This window comes from Hoplias malabaricus, chromosome 16 (genome assembly GCF_029633855.1).
Source record: "Hoplias malabaricus isolate fHopMal1 chromosome 16, fHopMal1.hap1, whole genome shotgun sequence".
Lineage (NCBI taxonomy): Eukaryota > Metazoa > Chordata > Actinopteri > Characiformes > Erythrinidae > Hoplias > Hoplias malabaricus.
Window position 1 is genome coordinate 20,236,997 of NC_089815.1, and position 20,489 is coordinate 20,257,485.

Below are 20,489 nucleotides of genomic sequence, written 5' to 3' on the forward strand. Positions count from 1 at the left end.
CCTTTAACTGAAGTAAATGTATTGTGAGGAAAACAGTCCCTTATTAAGAACTAATTATTTTTACAAAAACCACAGTGTATCATGATGCCATTCACCAGTGGTGGCTGGTGAAAATATTGTAGGTAGGGCTGTTTGCACCACATTTTCATTTTCAACAACCATCCCAAATTAATTTAACATTTAATACTGCAAGACACCAAAGCTGTGAATATTTGTCATTTTAATAGACATTCATCAGCAGATGAATACATGTCAAAAATGGAATAAATTGCAGCTCTAATGTGCTTAAGGTAAATTACATTATATGGACATTACATTACAGACTACATGCAGATGTATTACCAAAAACACTAATAATGCAGTATTAGACATTTCTATATTGCTGGACCATATTTTATCTACAGGGTGGGCCATTTATATGAATACACCTTAATAAAATAGGAATGGATAGTGATATTAACTTCATATTTGTGGCACATTACTATATGGGAGGGGGGAAGCTTTTGAAGGTGGGTGGTGACTATAGATTGATTATTTTGAAGTCGGCCATTTTGGATCCAACTTTTGTTATTTCAATGGGAAGAGGGTCATGTGGTTTTAATGTAACTTTATTCTTTCATGAGTTATTTACAAGTTTCTGGCCTCTTATAAAATATGTTTAAAGTGCTGGCCATTGTGTTGGATTGTCAATGTAACCCTCTTCTCCCACTCTTCACACACTGATAGCAACACCACAGGAGAAATGCTAGCACAGGCTTCCAGTATCCGTAGTTTCAGGTGCTGCACATCTTGATGGTATGGTGTGGTATATGGGGTACAAAGATAGTGGGGCCATTTTTCATCAATGGAAACCTCAAGGCTACTGGATATGTGAAATTGCTACATGATGTTGTGTTTTCCTCTTTATGCACTGAAGCTGGCACATTCCCAGAGTTTTTCCAGCAAGATGGTGCACCACCACATTATGGGGGTCAGGTCAGAGCATTCATAGATGACCAGTTTCCTGGAAAGTGGATTGGTCTCCTGATCTGACCCCCTTAGATTTTTATCTTTGGGGTCATCTGAAGGCAATTGTCTATGCTGTGAAGATATGAGATGTGCAGCACCTGAAACTACGGATACTGGAAGCCTGTGCTAGCATTTCTCCTGTGGTGTTGCACAGTATGTGAAGAGTGGGAGAAGAGGGTTGCATTGACAATCCAACACAATGGGCAGCACTTTGAAAAATGTTTTCTTGTGAAATTCCTAATAAGTTTGTTATGTCACATGACCCTCTTCCCATTGAAAAAACTAAAGTTGGATCCAAAATGGCCGACTTTAAAATTGCTGCCATGGTCACCACCCATCTTGAAAAGTTTCCCCCCTCCCATATACTAATGTGCCACAAACAGGAAGTTAATATCACCAACCATTCCTATTTTTTTAAGGGGTATCCAAATAAAGGGCCCATCCAATATATGCAACAAAATGTGCTCTCGCTTTCTCTCTGTCACTCTCTGTGTGTGTGTGTCTTAGGGCGATAGATGAAGCAAGCCTGAGGTTTTTTTTTTAAAGTTCCTCCAGGGTGCCCTCAACTGACCAGCCAGTTGTTACAATGACTGTGGAAGGGACTCCATAGATTCCTAAATGTTTATTAGAAATAGAATCTTTCGAACAATAGAATGTTTGTTAGAATAGAATATTGCAAGACACCAAATATTTGTCATTTTAATAGACATCACTAAATATGTTTTGAATTTATAGCTTGAAGCTTTCTGATTTAGTGCTTTCTGAGGGCTCAAATGTCTTGCTCATTTCAGAGTGTTTTACTCTACTGATATTTCTCCAGATTTCCTGAATTTATTTATGAACTTATTGCACTGATAAATATTATTTTTGTTCATGTTTAATACTCAGTTCAATATTTAGTAAAGGCTTCAAATGTTGTTTTTGTTTTCCTTAGATAACTTGTATGTAATGACTGTAGTGACTAGAAAAAGAATAAAAGATGTGTGGTCTTTCACTCACCAACTAGCCAAAGCTTGGTTACCTTAGGCTCATCTGCAGGGCGAAAACACCAAAATTCTCACAGACCCGAGGCAGGGATCTAACCCACAGTCTAAGCCCTCCGGAGCTGTATGCGAGAGACACCACCTGTTATGTCACCTTGTCGCCCTTCTTGTCTTTGCATGTGCTGAGGTTTAAAGTGAGTTATGGTTAGCTGCAGTGTGAAGTGAGTCATTATGTAGATTAAAGCACACATAGAACACCAGGCTGTGTATAATATTTCATCACCTTGAGAACAGTAGCACATCAGACTTATATTTCAAGTGTTTTCTTAGATCAGAGTCTCTATCCCCTATGTAAATACCATGAGCTAACAAGTGGATGAATGCTATGAGCTTCCTGACTAACTGTGTGGGTACACATCCGTATACTGTTCCTCTAAATGGCACCACAAAGCTGCTATATGATTATTTGCCCAAGAGCAGCTGGATAATCCATTTGATTAAAACTTCCTGGAATGACATTTCTGTTTACTCCAGCATGTGAGAAAGTAAGTCCTCACTTCAAAACACAAGATGATCGAGAAAACTGGAAACAGTTTGGGGTGGACGGAGGAAGAGAATGAAAGGTAGATTGACAGTCCTTTTTGTTACTGATAGTATAGATTGTATACCACATTTGTTTCACATATTTATGCAGAAAAACAAATACAGTTCATCTATAGTTTACATATAAAATTGCAAACAATATCCAAATATACAACACAAATCCCCACAGAAAAAAATATCATCACTAAATAAAATGTACTGCTTTTATGTGCAAAATGGCCAACCAACCGACAACGGGAACAGTCTTTTCATCCGTTGGCTGCTCTTATGATTAAATGTCTCCTACGTGAAGTATGGGTAGGTGGGCCTGGCTGTGTGAAGGTGGCATCGACAATAACAGAAGAGGGAGAGAAAGGAGATGATGTGTCTAAAAAAGGGAGAAAAACAACCCATGGCATGAAAAGGAAGAAACAAAAGACAAAAAATGATTATTAAGGAGCATCATACTGAGGCAGCGTGACTCACACCTACGATTCCTTTGTAATGCCAACACCACCTGTTTGATTCAGCTATGATCAAAAGCAGAGGTAACTACACTTTCTACTTCTTCTTCTATAAACTACACAACAGCCAAAGCTAATCTAATATCACCCGATTTCAAACTCAGGCAGACAACATAGAAAAAGTACACATGGATGTATTCTTACTCCTTAAATGCCTCACAACACCAGGTGCAACAAGCCTCCCCTTTTTTGAGGGTGTACCTATAGACTATAGTCTATAGCCTGAACAGAAGAACAATGTGTACGTAATCTAATGATATACATATGTACAAATAAAAACCAACACACCCACACCCAGGAAGGTGTATTTCTTAAGGCAGGATATCACAGTGACTATACAGAGCTCAAAAAGTGGTGGTGCCCTCTAGAGGTGTTTCAAGCCTTGTTTTTTGACTGTTAATGGTCTCAAGCATTAGAAATAATGTCCAAACTGTTGGAGCATGGATCCTATCATGTTCTATGACCATGACGCTTATAGACTACTGCTACAGATATAGTAAGTAAAACAAAAATTAACAAAAAAATGTAAGTTCAAATGTAAAGGTCAGCACTTCACATTCTTTGCTTTTAAATGAACTTGCTTGATGTTTTCTTTTTTGAGACAAATTTTACTGTATATTTTTTTCGACAAATTAAATCATTGCTAATTGCACACATTAGCAAATGAGTCTCCTGTTAAAGCACAATGCCACTAACCTGCGAATGTGAGGGCAAGTACATACTTCCTCCAAAGCATATGAAACCAGCCACCTGCTCTTTTTGAGCTGCCAATAATAGAAAAACACTGGACATGCCAACCTCACATAGCCAGGTCTATTATATCAGCAAAAGAACCATATCTATATAGCTATTTTGCTATTCCGTTTTTTTTTCAGTGCCTCTTTCAGTTGCATTTAAACAGTAATTATGTGACATAGCCATATTCAATATATTGTTTTATTTTCTAAAGACCCTTTGCTACTTAAATATGTAATCACTTGAGGTTTTCATGCTGACCAATAAATAATTTTTTCTATAAATTGGTCATGTTTTGACAAAGATTTTACCTAGCGCCTGCTTTTTTTTTTTTTTTTCATATTTCTCAATGTACAGCCTTGAAATCATACTCCCACATCAGACATCTTGACACAGATTGTTAGTGTGAGGTATCTGTTAGTTGAAAACATAAGCATTTCTGATGGTAATTTATTACTGTGACAAAATAAAATTGTAGCATCAGACGGACATATTTTTCTTGATATTCTAAGGTCTGGGATGTATGACTGATAAAGTTCTGACAGTCACAGCAGGCCCAGACTTTCATGAATTTAGTTCAGGGCAAATATGGACAATATCTCAACAAATCAAAAATATTTTGGTACTTTGGCAGTTTTCTCAGCTGCTGATAATAATAACAATTATTATTATTATTATTATTATTATTATTATTATTATTATTATCTTTTAAAAATATGATGAAATAATACTTGTTTATTTAGAATACACACAATAAAGAATTATTTAAGCTTTTTAGTTTACATTTGTTGATCTAATGCAATATTATTTGATGTGAAACCTAAAAAAAACTGAAACTGAAAAAACTGAAAAATATAAATATAAAAAAATCTATTATTTAGTAAAAATTGCTCAAAAATAGTATTTTATCTTAATTTGAGTCATATTTACATATTTATGCCAATGGGGTGAGATATTGTGACTTAAAACAAGACAAAATGTCCTGATAAGATTCTTTTACTTTGGGTTTTAAAAAAGTTTAAGTAAAAATGAGAAGTAGCTGAGGGTTGTTTTTTTTTGTATAAATTTATGTAAAAATATCTTTACCTATTGGCAGTTTTCAAAAGACAAAATTACTTAAAATAATGGTTAAAAAATCTGAACTTTAGCTATTTTGACCAATCATCAGTGAGAAAACAATCCAAAATTAGTACAAAGGAGGCAGACTTGAGATGTTTTGGAATTATAGTTCAAATAATGTCTTTGTGTCAGTTGTAGAATAAAGAGAAAGAGAAAGATGACTGCAGATATAGGAAAACTTGTTAATAAAGTGCATAAACTTTATATAGTAAACTGCACCAAAGTAAATAGCCTATCTGGCTACATGCTGAGTGAAATTGTCACGGTTGGGCAGGACAGACAAGGGAGGTGGACATAAATGCAAGGAATCTTTATTTAACAGGACCAAAAAACAAAACAAACACAGTCAAGGAGTTTCATTATGAAAACATAAAAATAAAAATAACACTGACCATCTATTTCATTTTCAGTGTCTCGCTTATTTATAGTTGAATATAAACTTCTATGTTTAAGATGCCAGTTCACAATACTAAGATAAATATGATTTACAAATGTATTGACTACCCCTCTCAATTATCTCATTTAAAAGCAACATGATTAAAATATAGATTGCATGAATTGCGTGAGTGACAGTAGACTAAAAATGGAATGAAACAAATCTGTACCGATAAATAAATATGTAGATCCCAGTAGATAAGAACATCAGCTAGTGGAATAGTTTGGGGTGAATCAGGGATTGGACATTATTTAAAGGTACTATTTTTTTCTCTCCCTCTTGTGATATTCAGCACTGAATAAGAGAAACAATGACCCACACAGCCCTGGAAATATACTGAACGTCATGATGCCAACAGCATTCCTTAAAGACAATGAGGAATGACTAAGAGTTTCTGTCCAGTGCAGGGTTTCCCCATAACTGACGAATCTTAGAGATTAGCAAATTGTTCTGTGTAAAATATGTTCTAGTTTTTGCAAAGCCTTCATAACTGCTCAAAATTGTTGACTCAGTCAGGTCATCATACATGCCCAAAAATCCACCCATCCACAATCAAACTAATAATTCAGATATCTTTGAGAAATCTGATCACATTTGTAAGGCCACTGCAGTCACTAGAGTGAGAAGACAGTCTGGAATGAATACTGAACTAAGAAAAGTTGCATATATATTATGTGACTGTTGCTGTCGCACAATAAAACATTCTCAGGTCAGCGTAAGCTTTTTTTGTCCATTTATTTTAGTGTAATCATACTGCTTTTGTATTTTAGCTTTGCAATAAGCTAATAATACTCTCATGTAATTTCTTCCATGAAAATGAGAATTTGTAAGAAAATAAATGCTTCATAAAATGAGTAAAACATCTTCTGGTAGCCCTAGGAAGTTCACTGATTATGAATATGCGTGAATATGGGTGAAAAAATCGCGTCACCAAGCTTGGGTTTTTAAAGTAAAACTCAATGTAAAACTGGTAAAAGATGCATATTAGTTTCTTTTAAATGCTTAAAATAAACATATGGAATGTGTTTGCATATAAAGCCTGGATTGTTTCAACATTTATACTAATTAGACTGGTAAAATTAGTGACACAACAACAATATAGATTTTCAGATTTCATAGAGTGCAAAACCTTATATAGCCCTAATGAATTTGCTGTTTGCTTATACGAGTTCAGAATAAACACGAAATAAAGAGTATGTGTCCTTGCTCGAAATATGGTTTCTGAATTTTTAACATTTAAAATACGGTGTAAGGTCCCCTTTTTGGTGTTATTTTGGTGCGATAAATGAAGGCTCATTTATACTCTCTTTACATATGTAAATGCATATGTCCATTTCAAACATTGTAACCATCACTGCCACATACTTCTATGCATCCTTTATGTTGGCATGGATGTTAAACACTACATCCACTAGAGCAGTTCAGGGTGAAATGTTTTTCATGACAATAACAAAGATGGCGATGTTGGAGGAGATGCTTATAATAAAACGTTACATAATACAAAAAAGAAAGACGAAAGAGGCAGCATTGTAAGAGGCAGTGGTCTGTGAGGCCGTTAAATACTTCTCAAAATGACCGTATGCATCCGTAATCATCCAATGTGCAAACCTACAGGTGAACTGAACACAGTTCTGACTGAAGGCTTCATGCCAGTGGCAGATGCTGGTCTTTCAAGGAGGGGAAGCTCAATTTCGGCCTACATCATAAAATGTGTTGGTTTATTTATACGTAAATTCTACCCTCTGTTCCTTTTCAAGAAAATGATCTGTGACCCGGTCGTACCACCAAGGAGTCTTTTCCTCTCAATGGCCAGCAGAGCTAGGCTGCTTGAACGACCTTGGCCCATGTGAAGTGTGTCCGTCTGTGAGTGCTTTGTGACGGTGGAGGGGCTCAGCAGCACCCGCTGGACAGAAACTGCGATAGAAGTCAGAAAGAGTGATAGAAATCAGTCTCCAAACACAAGCAGCTACAAAAACCCCACCAGAAATAGAAGCTCGATTTGTCGAGAGAACTTAGAAATTCTCCGGTTCAACTCAGAACAGAATGAAAATGTAATGCTCCTACGGATCTTTACACCAAAGGATCGCTGATTCGCTCATTTCGCTGTCAATCAAAAAGGGATTCAGCCTCAGACAGATCATCCAATCATCATGCAGAAGCTGAGCGTCCGGGCCAGCCGAGGCCAGCCCACTGCCCCAAAGACCCCCAGAGACGCTGAGCGTCCGATGGGCGGGACAAAGCCCAGCATTTATCCAATCACTCATCTCGTTTCCCTGCACTTCGCTGCTTCTCCATTGAACGCCGTGGACGCTCAGCGCTCAGAATGATTGAGAGGAAAGCCGCGTCTTTACCAGTGATAAGAAGCTGATTCTGAACAAAAGTTGAGCGCGTTGTAGTGTATATTTATTCAATGACATGTACACACAACAGAATATATTTGATCACTTATTTTTTGACATTTTTGAGGAAGCTGAGCTTCCCTTGCAGTCTTAGAGCAATCGCCTCTGCTTCATGCGTATCTGTATACGTATTAAACTGTGAGCATAAATTCATTTACTGTGATGCTGAATTTTATAAATAGGACCCAACACTAATGTATTAATCGATATATGAAGGGTTTTGAGATACTGGAAAATATAAAATAATTCATTTACGAGTAAGAGAGAATTTACAAGGCATTTAGCAGTATGATGTTTTGGGAACTATTTCCAGTCCTAGAATAGTTTCTGGTCTCCAAGTTTCGGATCTCTGAAGAGTTTAAAAAGATTTTCCTTCATTCTAATAATATTAATGTGAGAAAAGTTACTTCACATCTATGTAAATCTTTCAAATTCTACAGTGAACTCTTCTCCATCTCCAGTAGACACAGCAGCACAGTCATAACCACCTTCACCATAATGACCTGCATCAACATCTAACACAGGAGCAAAAGAAGACAAAAAGCCCTAAAAATATTTGGTGGACAATGACAACTCTGAGCCCAGAAAATGAGCACTACAGGCCAGCTTTGCCAGTTCATACCAGGGCAGAGTGGTTTTTTTTTTTGCAGCCTTTAGAAGCAAGGGCAGACCCTCAGTGTCCTCAGCTGGTCACAGCACCCCATACTCCTGCAGAGACTTGATCAGCACTGTATCTTTAACATCGCCAAAGACCATGCGGATGTTGTTCGTGTCTGTCGCGCAGGTGAAGTGAGAGTAGACGCTCTTATTCTTCTTGTCCTGGTTTAGGGCCTGATGCTTATACATGACACGAATGTAGTTCATAGCAGCTTCAGCATCTCGTGGCTTACCTGCAGCCAGCACCCAATAGAGAAGAGGAATGGTAAATGCAATGAAAAATGAGTGTAAATATAGACGTTAAACTAATTAATATTAAGTTCTGAAACTGATCTGAAGTACAGCAGAATCATTCTGAGAGGAAACATTATGAGATTTTATCAGGAAAACTTAAAATACAATAAATATGACATATTATTGCAGAATTTGAAAGAGAGTGATATTGCTGTGTTTTGTTTGTTGTAGTTCATTGCCTCATTAGTACAATTCAAATGAGAAATTGACATCAATAGACATCAGCAACAGGAACATCACAAATACTATCATACATGCAGTTATTGTGTCTGAGAGTGAAACTTCAACCTAGTTCCAGCAGCAACATATACGTCTTGCCTGCATCCTGATGCAAAAAGGGGTGCATTGTATATTTGCCATGGGTAACAGACGGAAAGGAGAAAGTGGAGATTTGGAGATATAGAGCTATGCAGTAACCGTTTCACAGACACAACTGATGAAGGAACACAATCATGGTCAGGGTTTCCACTATTAAAATGCTTTTTCTTCTTTTTTTTATTTTTTAAAGAACATGATTCACTTAATGTGATTCACTAAAAGAGAGTTTACTTTGGAGACTAACAATAGCCGAACATCTATAAGAAGGCATTCCTCCACTCTTCCCTTAACATTTCACACTGTAGATGCTGTACTGGTCCTAGTATGAATGGATGAGATAGGACAAAAGCCTAACCCACAGTGACTTTAAGTAACATTATTCCCATGTATTCAGAATTAATTGACACATGATTCCAATAGAAAAGATTCTGTATATTGTGATTTTCTTTTTTAGGATGAGAAAAGAGCTGACAGATTTAGATTATTGTGTGATCTATGCTATTAATGATAATCATGTACAGGACTAAATTGTGGATGGTAGTAACCATTAGCACTGTGTGATTTTACTCTGTAATATATTGTTGGTGACCCCTGACCACAAAGGTTGTGTGGTATGTGACACATTGGCTGGTGTAATGGATTTATCATTAATGTACTGCAAACATTATAGTAAACAAGCAAGACCCTGTAAAGATTGTAAGACTTCAGTTTACTGAAGCACACACCTACGCTGTACTGGTTTCCCATTATGACCTATATATATAATTCTGATCAAGGGGCTAGATGTAATGTTATTAGCATAGTGTTAATACACAACATGCTGTGTTTCTGTGTCAAATTATTCATTCATTCATTCATACATTCATTGTCTGAAACCACTTATCCAGTTCAGGATAAGCGGTTTAATTTATTTTATTTTATTAATATATATTATAGGCTTCATCCTGGGTATTGTCAAAGACAATGATAATGTCTAAGAAGAGAATAACAAGAATAACACATGAAATATGCAGCCATTCATTTATATAAATGCACTCCTGATGGTGGAGCTCCATTCATGGGTTTAATCTTTGATATAATTATGCACAAAAACTCCACTCGAGTGCTAAAGCAAGATCTCAGGATAATCTTTTACATTTTGTATATTTTATAAACCTATAATTACAGTATACAACGTGAGAGGACAGATGACATCCGAACAAGTGGTGAGAAAACTCATAACAGTTTTTAAGGCAGAAATGGTTTATTTATAGTGAAATAACAAGTTCTAGGTGAAGTTCTAATGACAGTGCTTCATCCATATTCAGTCAACATTTAACCTTACATATTTTTACAATAGCATAGGTTTAACAACATAGGCTCTTCCTTCAGTGAACTGAAACACCACTACAACCATATAAAGGCCTCTTTACAGTGGAATTACTAGTGTTCAATGATTTTCTCGATCCAGGACATGAATGCAGAAATATTGGTGTAGGCATTTGGTTTTGTGGGGTTGTCACAGTTGTCCTTCTCGGTGAAGGAAGCAATGCCGACTGCTTTGTTATCACACACCAGAGGACCACCAGAGTCCCCCTGCAACAAAACATAAGCAACGTTAACACACTGCTGAACTAAACCTTTATAAAGCTTCTGCTGAAATTCTAACAACTGATGTTTTGTCCTGACCTGGGATTGGGCTTAGACCTGGACTAAATCGTACTTTCTGTAGTTAATCTCCAATCAGAATGCTGGGTAGTTCAGGACTAGGCTTAATCCTGGTCCAGGAAACTGAAATCTGCTTGGGTTTAATGGGTTTAATCTTAAGGATAATTTACCTGACAAAATCCACCTTTATCACCACCTGCACACAGTATGTTGGTGTAGTTCCAGTATCTTTCACAATGTTTATAGACGGCGATGTTCGTCTCCAGAAGTACGCTACTTGCAGTTCCCTTGGTTTTAATTCTTCCCCAACCAGCTACGCTGCAAGACCTATCCATGCCTTGGCTTAGTTTAGAGATGGAAATCTTTGCAGCATTCTTGCTCTTTTCAGTCGACTTTCCTAGCTGTAACAAAGCCAAGAAAATTAGTTAAATGTGGTAAACAAAACTAAACTTGATTTATATTAATTATTTAATTAATTAATATGAGAGAATTTGGATGATGATGCATGGTGGGAAAATAAAAATTGGGTAACATTACATTTACTGAATGTTGTTCTGGGCTCGTATTCTTTAAGCATTAGTAAGGTTACTAACAGCACCAGGTGTAACAGCCTCATGACTCTTAATTTAAACCTGCTCTGAGTCCCTGTCACTTTGAGGTGCACACATTTGTGATATCATCAGTCAATTAATCAAAATGTATTTATATAGCACATTTTTTTAAGTGATGTTGTCACAAAGCAGCTTTACAGAACTGGTATCAGAACAAATAACAATGTGGATCAGAAAGCCCCATGCGAGCAAGCCAAAGGCAACAGTGGCAAGGAAGGACTTCCTCGAGGCTGGAGGAATCAAGACTCACAAGTGGAACCCATCATCCTGTGGTCAAACATCTGCTAGTAATCAAAGAGTGAGCAGTTGTGGAAGAGTTAGAACAGAACAGGGAAAGACTCAGCTCACCCCCAAAGAGAACACCCCATCGAAAACAAATGCATCAACATGGAAATTATGGCAGCGTATATTAAATGCTTCTCCTCTATTCACCACATATGAACATAGCATAATTTTTTTCTCCTCATCCAGTCCTTAACTTTCCTCAATTGTATTCCAGTTCTTTAGGTAAGACCTTTAGATTTTTATTTTGTTTTTTTCTCACATGTAAACTCAATACAGCGTCATATCAGAATATTATGTGCTCTTCCTTATTTCTATATTCACTGTCCATTGTCTCAGCTTCACTGACCATACAGGAGCAGTTTCTACTCCTACAATTACAGAGTGTAGTCCATCTGTTGCTGTGCACACATTGTTTGTCGCTCTTCACACTGTTCTTCAATGGTCAGGTCCCCCACAGAGCAGAGAGTATGATTTGGTAGTGGATCATTCTCAGTGCTGCAGTGACACGGACACAGTGTTATTTCTAGCAGCTGATTTTTATTTCGTTTTAATCTTATTCTTTAGACTAAAATGTGTATTATGTTTAGTATTATTTTAATCATTGAATTCTTCTCAGATTTAGTCTGGTTTAAGTTGAAGAAAAATACCATTGTTGTGTACTTTTAGTCCATTAAATAAACATTTATTAATGTAGTAAAATAAACCAACATTACCAAAATGGATAGTGAAATATATGAAAATGGTAAATAAAAATGAAAACCGTCTTTAAATATTTATTTTTTTGCAATTTCCAATTTTGCTTGTCACCTGTTCCCATCACACACCCCACAGTTTGAATACCTCTGCTCTACAGCCTCACCAACCAAAGTGGGCTTGAGTATCCTACAGAAATAGTGTAGAGTTGATTTTTATTTAGTGAATGTGTTCATAAGAGCTTTACTTCTTTATTCTGTTGAAGTGTAATGTAACTAAAATGCTAGTGTATCTATTTCTAGCAGAAATATCCTCCCATGTTGTAGTGCGTATAGGCCATTAACCTTAAACCCTAAGGGCTTGATATTTCAGTTCCTCACACTCATCACAACATACATTTCATACTCAAAGAAGTTACTATTAACTTCAGAATACACTGAAAGACATGTCCTAATATCAATACCTGTACAATAAAGCTAGGCTGAAAGTAAATAGCAGAGTTTACCTTCAAAAGCATGATGTCATTGCTGGGGGCAGGGTAATAGAACTCTGGATGAATGTGGTGCTCCTTTACTGCTATACGCTCAAAGTCATTGGACTTCAGATCATGAGCTCCGATCACTGCTGTCACTTCTGCCTTATCCAGTCCACTCCTAGAGGAACCAGGAGACAGAAACTTGTTGAAAAATGGTTTTCTTTACTCAGTTTACTCCCCAGTTTAGTAATTGTCCACTTCTGTCATTACTACTAGGTTACCCACAATCACACCATGCTGACAAACTGTGAAGACTAGCACATGCTTCTTCTGATACGTGTGAAGTCAGCATCCAACAAACTGCCAGTGACCTAATATCATGTCAGATTTAACAATCTAAGTTATCTTTCCTATGTAAGTTGCTTTGTTGGAGATAAAAGGATTATTTACAACAGTGATGAGTGTAGTATCTCAGCTCCACTGAACATACGGGGTTGCTTTCTCAGCGAGTCAACTTCAAAAATACTATAATGTTAAATATACAGTACTGTTAAACAAGAAATATACTGACATATATACTAAATGTGCCATGGGGCGACACGGTGGTGCAGCAGGAAGTGTCGCAGTAACACAGCTCCAGGGACCTGGAGGTTGTGGGTTCAAGTCCCGCTCCAGGTGACTGTTTGTGAGGAGTTTGGTGTGTACATGGGTTTTCTGCTGGTTTCCTCCCACAGTCCAAAAGCACACATTGTTAAGTGGATTGGCGACTCAAAAAATGTGTTTGTGTGTGTCACCTTGCCAAGGACTGGTGTGGTTCTGGGTAGGCACTTGACTCAGAGTGACCCTGAATTGAATAAGCGCTTACAGACAATGAATAAATCTGCCATAATCTTTACACAGCCACATTTTATTTTATGCATTTTCAATTTAGCAAACAAACAGAAACTAGGCAGAAGTGTCAGTCCGATAAAAAGGTCAGTTTGCGCAAAACTTTTTATTAAAACAGCATACATTTTCCAGCAGTGTGCAGCCGTCATGACAAACAGATCAGACACGAGGAAACCCCCACAGGCGTGCTCCCCGTTTCCTTGAACAGAAACCATGTAGGGTCTGGAGTGGGGCTTTGCCACTGTGCCATTCACTATACCCACATTCACACTGGCTGAGAGAGAGAGAGAGAGAGAGAGAGAGAGAGAGAGAGAGAGAGAGATATCCTTGTTTAAGAAAATATTGGCCAATAAATTTAATTTTGCTTAAATAAATCAACATTTTTGAGAATTTGCTAATTTAATTTTTGACAATTTTAAATCTTCTGTGCAAGGGCACTTCAGGTGTGAATATTGCTGTCTCTAAATTCAGTTTTCTAACTTTTAAGCCATTGCTGTACATAATTTGACATATTTGTGAGTTTTTTAATTGTCCAAAAAGCGTTTATAGAACTGACTATTCAAGTTTACTAATCAGTTTTAGGTGATATTCAGAATTAAGAAGTTTATGTGCTGATACATGTAAAATAAAAAAAATAATACATTTTAATCTGAATACATTTACTTTGTATCCTGTTCTAATTTCATAATACAGATTACACATTGTCCCAGTCTTCACAAACACTGGAGCTGTTCACATTTACATTGATTGCATTTGGCAGATTCTCTTATCCAGAGCAAGTCACAGTTTAATCCTGTTGCAAATGGGAGCCAATGTAGTGCTGGAGTCTTGGCAAAAAGACCCTTATTGGTGTAGCATTGGGGGGTAACCCAGCCACACAATTAACCTACCAGAGCACTATAAAGTATATAAAGTATAGTATAGGGTTCATAGCTGTTTTAGAGAAGACAGCCGTCACAAACAAAGATAGACCCTCAACCCTTGGAACTGAAAGCTGACAATCCACTAAGCTACTGGACAACACAGGCTGTGTGTGCGATTATGTGTGTGTGTGACACTTACCTGAGTGACCGAGGGGCAGCAGTACAGCCAGCAGTAGGAGCAGATGAACCAGAGCCATGAATCTATGCTTTATGTTCTCCACAGTGAGGGAGAAGATGTTTAATACAAACTGCTCCTTCTTAAAAAAATAAATAATAATTTCCACCAAATTTCCTGTGTGGTTTACTTTCACAGAGACAGTGTAAAAATTAGTGACAGAGTTATCGGTGCTCAGCATGGGGTGTGAGCATGAAGTTCTTTTGGTTTCTTTTTAAACTCATGGCCCTATCATTTTCTGGCATTACTACTAACAACTGGACATTGAAACATCAAAATGATGTTGAAGGTGTAATTTAAGGTAAAAAATATTACCTAGCGTTCCTTTAACTGAAGTCAATTTATTGTGAGGAAAACAGTCCCTTATTAAGAACTAATTATTTTTAAGAAAACCACAGTGTATCATGGTGCTATTGGAATAAATTGCAGCTCTAATGGGCTTAAGGTAAATTACATTATATGGATCATTACATTACAGACTACATGCAGATGTATTACCAAAAACACTAATAATGAAACATTAGACATTTATATATTGCTGGATCATATTGTATCTATATGCAACATAATGCGCTCTCTCTTTCTCTCTGTCACTCTCTCTTTGTGAGTGTCTGCATTGAATTCTTTGACCTGTGGTTTCTTTACAAATAATCAACAGAATTCACCATTATCTGACACTGCTTAGGGCGATAGATGAAGCAAGCCTGTGGGTTTTTTTTAAAGTTCCTCCAGGGTGCCCTCTATTGACCAGCCGGCTGTTACAGTAACTGTGGAAGGGACTCCATAGATTCCTTAATGTTTCTTAGAAATAAAATATTTCCAATAATCGGGGATAGGCCAGGTTTTCTGGGATTATAAGCATACTTTGCCCATTTAATTTCTGTCAACTATATAGTTGACAGCTCTATATGTGGTTTCGTAACCAACCAGCAGCTAGTTGAGAAAAATAACACAGGAAGTTCACATTAGAGCCACACATGTCTGAGAGCTTGAAATGTCTGTGAGAAACGACAAAATGTAAAGAATCTGTTTTGAATGTGGCATTTCTTTAAATTTTATTTGAATAATAAATGGTCATTTAGTACTTGAGAAAAGGTTGTTAATCACATGGTGTGAGTCACATTTATTAATTCACAGTAGAGCATAGAGATCATACTCTGCGCCACTCTTTTTTTTATTTATTCCCAGTGGAAACAGCCATAAAAGGAAACACACAAGGAGTAAATTTCCCAAAAAAAAAAAAAACCTAATAAAAAACTGCTAGTATTCTCAGAACAATAGACTGATGGCACCAGAGCAAAGATTTTAACATCACTGAATATGTTTTGAATTTATAGCTTGATGATTCCTGATTTAGTGCTGTCTGAGGGCTCAAAGGTCTTGCTCATTTCAGAGTGTTTTACCCGACACAGACTGATATTTCTCCAGATTTCCTGAATTTATTTATGAAATTTTTGCACTGAGAAATATTATTTTTGAACTGAAAATTTTCTCTTGAAATTTAGTTGTAACTTTAATTGTAATTTGAATTCATTTTCAATTTTCACTCTTAATTTGCCCCCAACTCTCCCAAATGTTTGAGTGAAAATATATTTATATTTACAAAATAAAAAATTGGGTCAGTAAAAAACAATTCAAGTAAATCAATAAATAAATATTTAAGAGAATGAACAATCACTAAGTTTTTTTTTTGCTTTAACAAAATTTGTGAAGTTTTCGGGACATGGGATTGTTTATGTTTAATACTCAGTTCAATATTTAGTAAAGGCTTCAAATGTTGTTTTTGTTTTCCTTGGATAACTTGTATGTAATGACTGTAGTGACTAGAAAAAGAATAAAAGATGTGTGGTCTTTCACTCACCAACTAGCCAAAGCTTGGTTACCTTAGGGTCATGTGCAGCTTAGCACCTGATTTCATTAATACTTTTCTATGGATGTTATACTAAATGAGCATCTCTGTCAAGAATGGGTGCTCCTTGAAGTAGCTGTTTCCAATCATTAAAATTACAGTATTTTGGACACAGTATCTTCAAATGCCTAGAAATTAAAACGACTCCACTGGTATCTTCATATGCATTTAAAAGCCTGGGAATATAAATCAGAAATGGTACAAGGAATCAGATAATAAACTGATGAAATACTTCAGAATTAAACTGATAACCACATATATTAGATTGTGGCTGATACCAGTCTAGCCTTTCACATCTCTAGCAAAAACTGAAAAGGGGAAAAACTACAAGACGATTAGAAATGAGGGAGTGTTCTTCATGTGGCATTCTGACTCGTGTATGAGTTCACCCTTGTGATACACATCAGTGTTGTTTTCTCAGAAATGACACAGGTTCCATGTTTAACGTTACAGCTGTAACTTCATGTTTTGCTCAGTTTACTGATCCACATTAAAATGGATTAGTAATAGCTTCAGATGTTTTGTAAACAGCTGTAATTTCACAGATTTTTACCATTGCAATAGCTTACTGTAGGAGGAAACCAGAGGGCCTGGAGGAACACCACACAGATACAGGGTGAAAAACATCAGAATTCTCACAGACTCGATGCAGGGATCTAACACACAATCTAAGCCCTCTGGAGTTGTGTGAGAGAGACACCACCTGTTATGTCACCTTGCCACCCTTCCTGTCTTTGCATGTGCTGAAGAATAAAGTGAGTTATGGTTAGCTGCAGTGTGAAGTGAGTCATTACGTAGATTAAAGCACACATAGAACACCAGGCTGTGTATAATATTTAATCACCTTTAGAACAGTGGAACACGAGACTTATATTTCAAGTGTTTTCTTAGATCAGAGTCTCTATCCCCTATGTAAATACCAGGAGCTAACAAGTGGCTGAATGCTCTGAGCTTCCTGATTAACTGCGTGGGTACACATCTGTATACTGTTCCTCTAAATGGCACCACAAAGCTGCTATATGATTATTTGCCCAAGAGCAGCTGGATGATCCATTAGATTAAAACTTCCTGGAATGACATTTCTGTTTACTCCAGCATGTGAGAAAGCAAGTCCTCACTTCAAAACACAAGATGATCGAGAAAACTGGAAACAGTTTGGGGTGGACGGAGGAAGAGAATGAAAGGTAGATTGACAGTCCTTTTTGTTACTGATATTATAGATTTTATACCATATTTATTTCACATATTTATTCAGAAAAACAAATACAGTTCATCTATAGTTTACATATAAAATTGCAAACAATATCCAAATATACAACACAAATCCCCACAGAAAAAAATATCATCACTAAATAAAATGTACTGCTTTTATGTGCAAAATGGCCAACCAACCAACAACGGGAACAGTCTTTTCAACTGTTGGCTGCTCTTATGATTAAATGTCTGTTACACTCTTGAAAATGATGGGCCAACTCATCTCCGGTGTGACATATTTATTTTGTTTATGCACTGCAAAAACAGAAAATAGCAGGTTACAGGAGCCACTCGGTGTGTTACCTGCTAACCGCTACACCAAGTACTGACCGACTCCTTTTGCCGGTCGGAGTGTCAGCCACTGGTGCATATGGCACTCTACTGGCGGAATTATATATTATACAGTTAAATAATAAAAGAGACATTAACAGTAGTTTTTACGGTGAAAGTGACCTTAGACATAAAAATAAAATGGGGGGCTACTATTTTCATTTATTTAACTATTCCATAGTGCCACACTCTCCCCCACAAATTTAAATGTCTCCTGACATTTCTGGTTACAAAATACATTTGCCCCCTAACTTGAATACAGTCCAGCCCACAGTCTCCAGAAGGCATTACTCTCAATGACATGAGCCTTAGTTACCTTACCGTCTCTCTGAACCAAAGTCGGCTGACCTAGAGTGTCACAACTCAGTACCCTTGGTTTCTGACTCTGTCTTTTGGGTCGCTGTCTCTCAGAGTTAGTCTCACCTCTGTTCGGAACTGGAATGTCCATCACCACCTTACTTCTCCCTGACCTTTCAAGGTCAATATCAAGGCTTTGACTCTGATTGGGTCTGTTCTCTTCGCTCTGTAGTGGCACATCCTCTTCTTGAACATGAAGACTTGGTTCAGGCTGGAATGGCTCTGCCAAAGGGTTGAGTGGAATCTGCCTCTGTCGTCTCCCTGGAAGAGGCCTGAGGTACCACTTGTATGTACCGCTGTAATCATCGTCCGATGTGTCACCATTTTCTGGCTGCTGCTGCGGTGTACATGGACGTCTCAACCTTTTCCTCGTAACAGTTGGAGAGTCTTTTTGGGGCTGAACAGTCTGTGCTGGTGGCTTCTCAAGGGGTAGGAAGTCACATGGCAGTAGGAGATTCCTGTGCACCACCTTCTCTCTTCCATGACCAGTTTCAGGACAGATCCTATACACTGGGCTGTCATCTGTTTTTCTCCCTGTCACTTTGTAGATTTGGTTCTCCCAATAGGACTGGATCTTTGCGGGTCCACCTCTAGGAGTGAGGTTTAGGAGGAGCACTCTATCACCAGGCTGAAGATCTCTCCCCTTAACTCTCCTGTCATAGTATGCTTTCCCTCTTGCAGCTTCTTTGGTAGCCGTTTCAGAAGCCACGGTGTAAGCCTCCTGCATTCTCTGTTTCCAGCAGCTCACATAGTCATCATAGTCCATATGAGCTTCATTTTCCCGTAGCTTGAAGAGCAGGTCGATGGGCAGACGTGGGGACCGGCCGAAGATGAGATAATATGGGGCATACCCTGTCGCTTCGCTCTTGGTACAGTTGTACGCATGGACAACTTTAGCCAGTGACTCTTTCCAATCATCTTTCTCCTTGTCTTCCAGTGTCCGTAACATGGACAATAGGGTACGGTTGAATCTCTCTACCTGTCCGTTAACCTGTGGGTGGTAGGCTGTTGTGTGGGAGCCCTGGATACCTGAGAGTTCTTTTAATCTTGTCATGAGCTTGTTATCAAACTCTTTACCCCTGTCATGGTGTAGTCTAGTCGGGAAGCCGAACTTGAGTGCCAAGTCATTGAAGAGCTTGTCAGCAACAGTTTTAGCTGCTTTGTTCCGTGTCGGGTAAGCCTGTGCAAACCTGGTAAAGTGATCCATGACCACTAGTATGTATTCATAGCCCTGCTTACACTTTTCCAGGTGGAGTCTATGGAGGTGAAGTCTATGGAGACCAGTTGGAATGGGTAAGTGGACTGGATCGGGATCAGAGGTGCACAGGTCTGCTTACTCGGTTTCTTCTTCTAAAGACACTCACACACTTCTGTAACAAAGTGTTCAACTTCTTTCACCATCTGAGGCCAGTAGAACCTGTCTCGAATCAAGTCGAGTGTCCTTTCCACTCCCAAGTGGCCCATGTCTTGGTGAAGCTCTTTGAACACTAGGGGACGATAAGCGTTAGGGACCAATAGCTGCTCTCTGCAGGTTGTTTTACGACGCAAGACCCCGCTTTGGTCGACGTGAAGCTTCAGCCACTGCCTGAGCAGTGCAGCTACTGCAGGAGGCTCAGACTTCACCTCAGCCCTACTTGGTCTTTTACCCTGTGACTTGTACCAGAGCACCCTTGACAGGACTTCATCCGCTTCCTGGGCTGTGCGAATCAGGTCTGGTGTAAAAGGCTGGGAACTGTTAGACTCTTCCATCAACTTCAGAGCACCAACTTGGATAACACCAATACCTCGAGAAGGATCTCTGTGCTCCACCATCACTGACTCCATAGATGCGCTTATAGCTTCCTGTCCCACTTCAGCCGTACAGCTCTTCATGTAGCTGTCAATGTC

General features: G+C 38.0%; 2 protein-coding genes across 2 annotated transcripts in view; both read right to left on the reverse strand.

Annotated features, from left to right (window-relative positions):
• LOC136671575 (guanine nucleotide-binding protein G(q) subunit alpha-like) overlaps positions 1-20,489 on the reverse strand; it is a 141,133-nt gene that overhangs the window by 28,756 nt on the left and 91,888 nt on the right. The window lies entirely within an intron of this gene.
• Positions 10,417-14,774, reverse strand: LOC136671577 (mast cell protease 1A-like). Its single transcript, XM_066647311.1, has 5 exons — positions 14,717-14,774; positions 13,778-13,928; positions 12,797-12,941; positions 10,873-11,103; positions 10,417-10,630 (listed from the first exon to the last, which is right to left on the reverse strand). Exons 1-5 carry the CDS (start codon positions 14,772-14,774, stop codon positions 10,478-10,480), a joined length of 738 nt encoding a protein of 245 aa, XP_066503408.1. The 3' UTR covers positions 10,417-10,477.

Bases quoted from the DNA above. Each gene is read 5' to 3' on its own strand.
- LOC136671577 (XM_066647311.1), bottom strand. From the start codon at position 14,774: ATGGCTCTGGTTCATCTGCTCCTACTGCTGGCTGTACTGCTGCCCCTC. The intron at 13,929-14,716 runs GTAAGTGTCACA...TCTCTCTCTCAG, and splicing joins GCTGCCCCTCGGTCACTCAG to CCAGTGTGAATGTGGGTATA. The intron at 12,942-13,777 runs GTATGCTGTTTT...TTCCTCTAGGAG, and splicing joins GCTGCACACTGCTGGAAAAT to TGGACTGGATAAGGCAGAAG.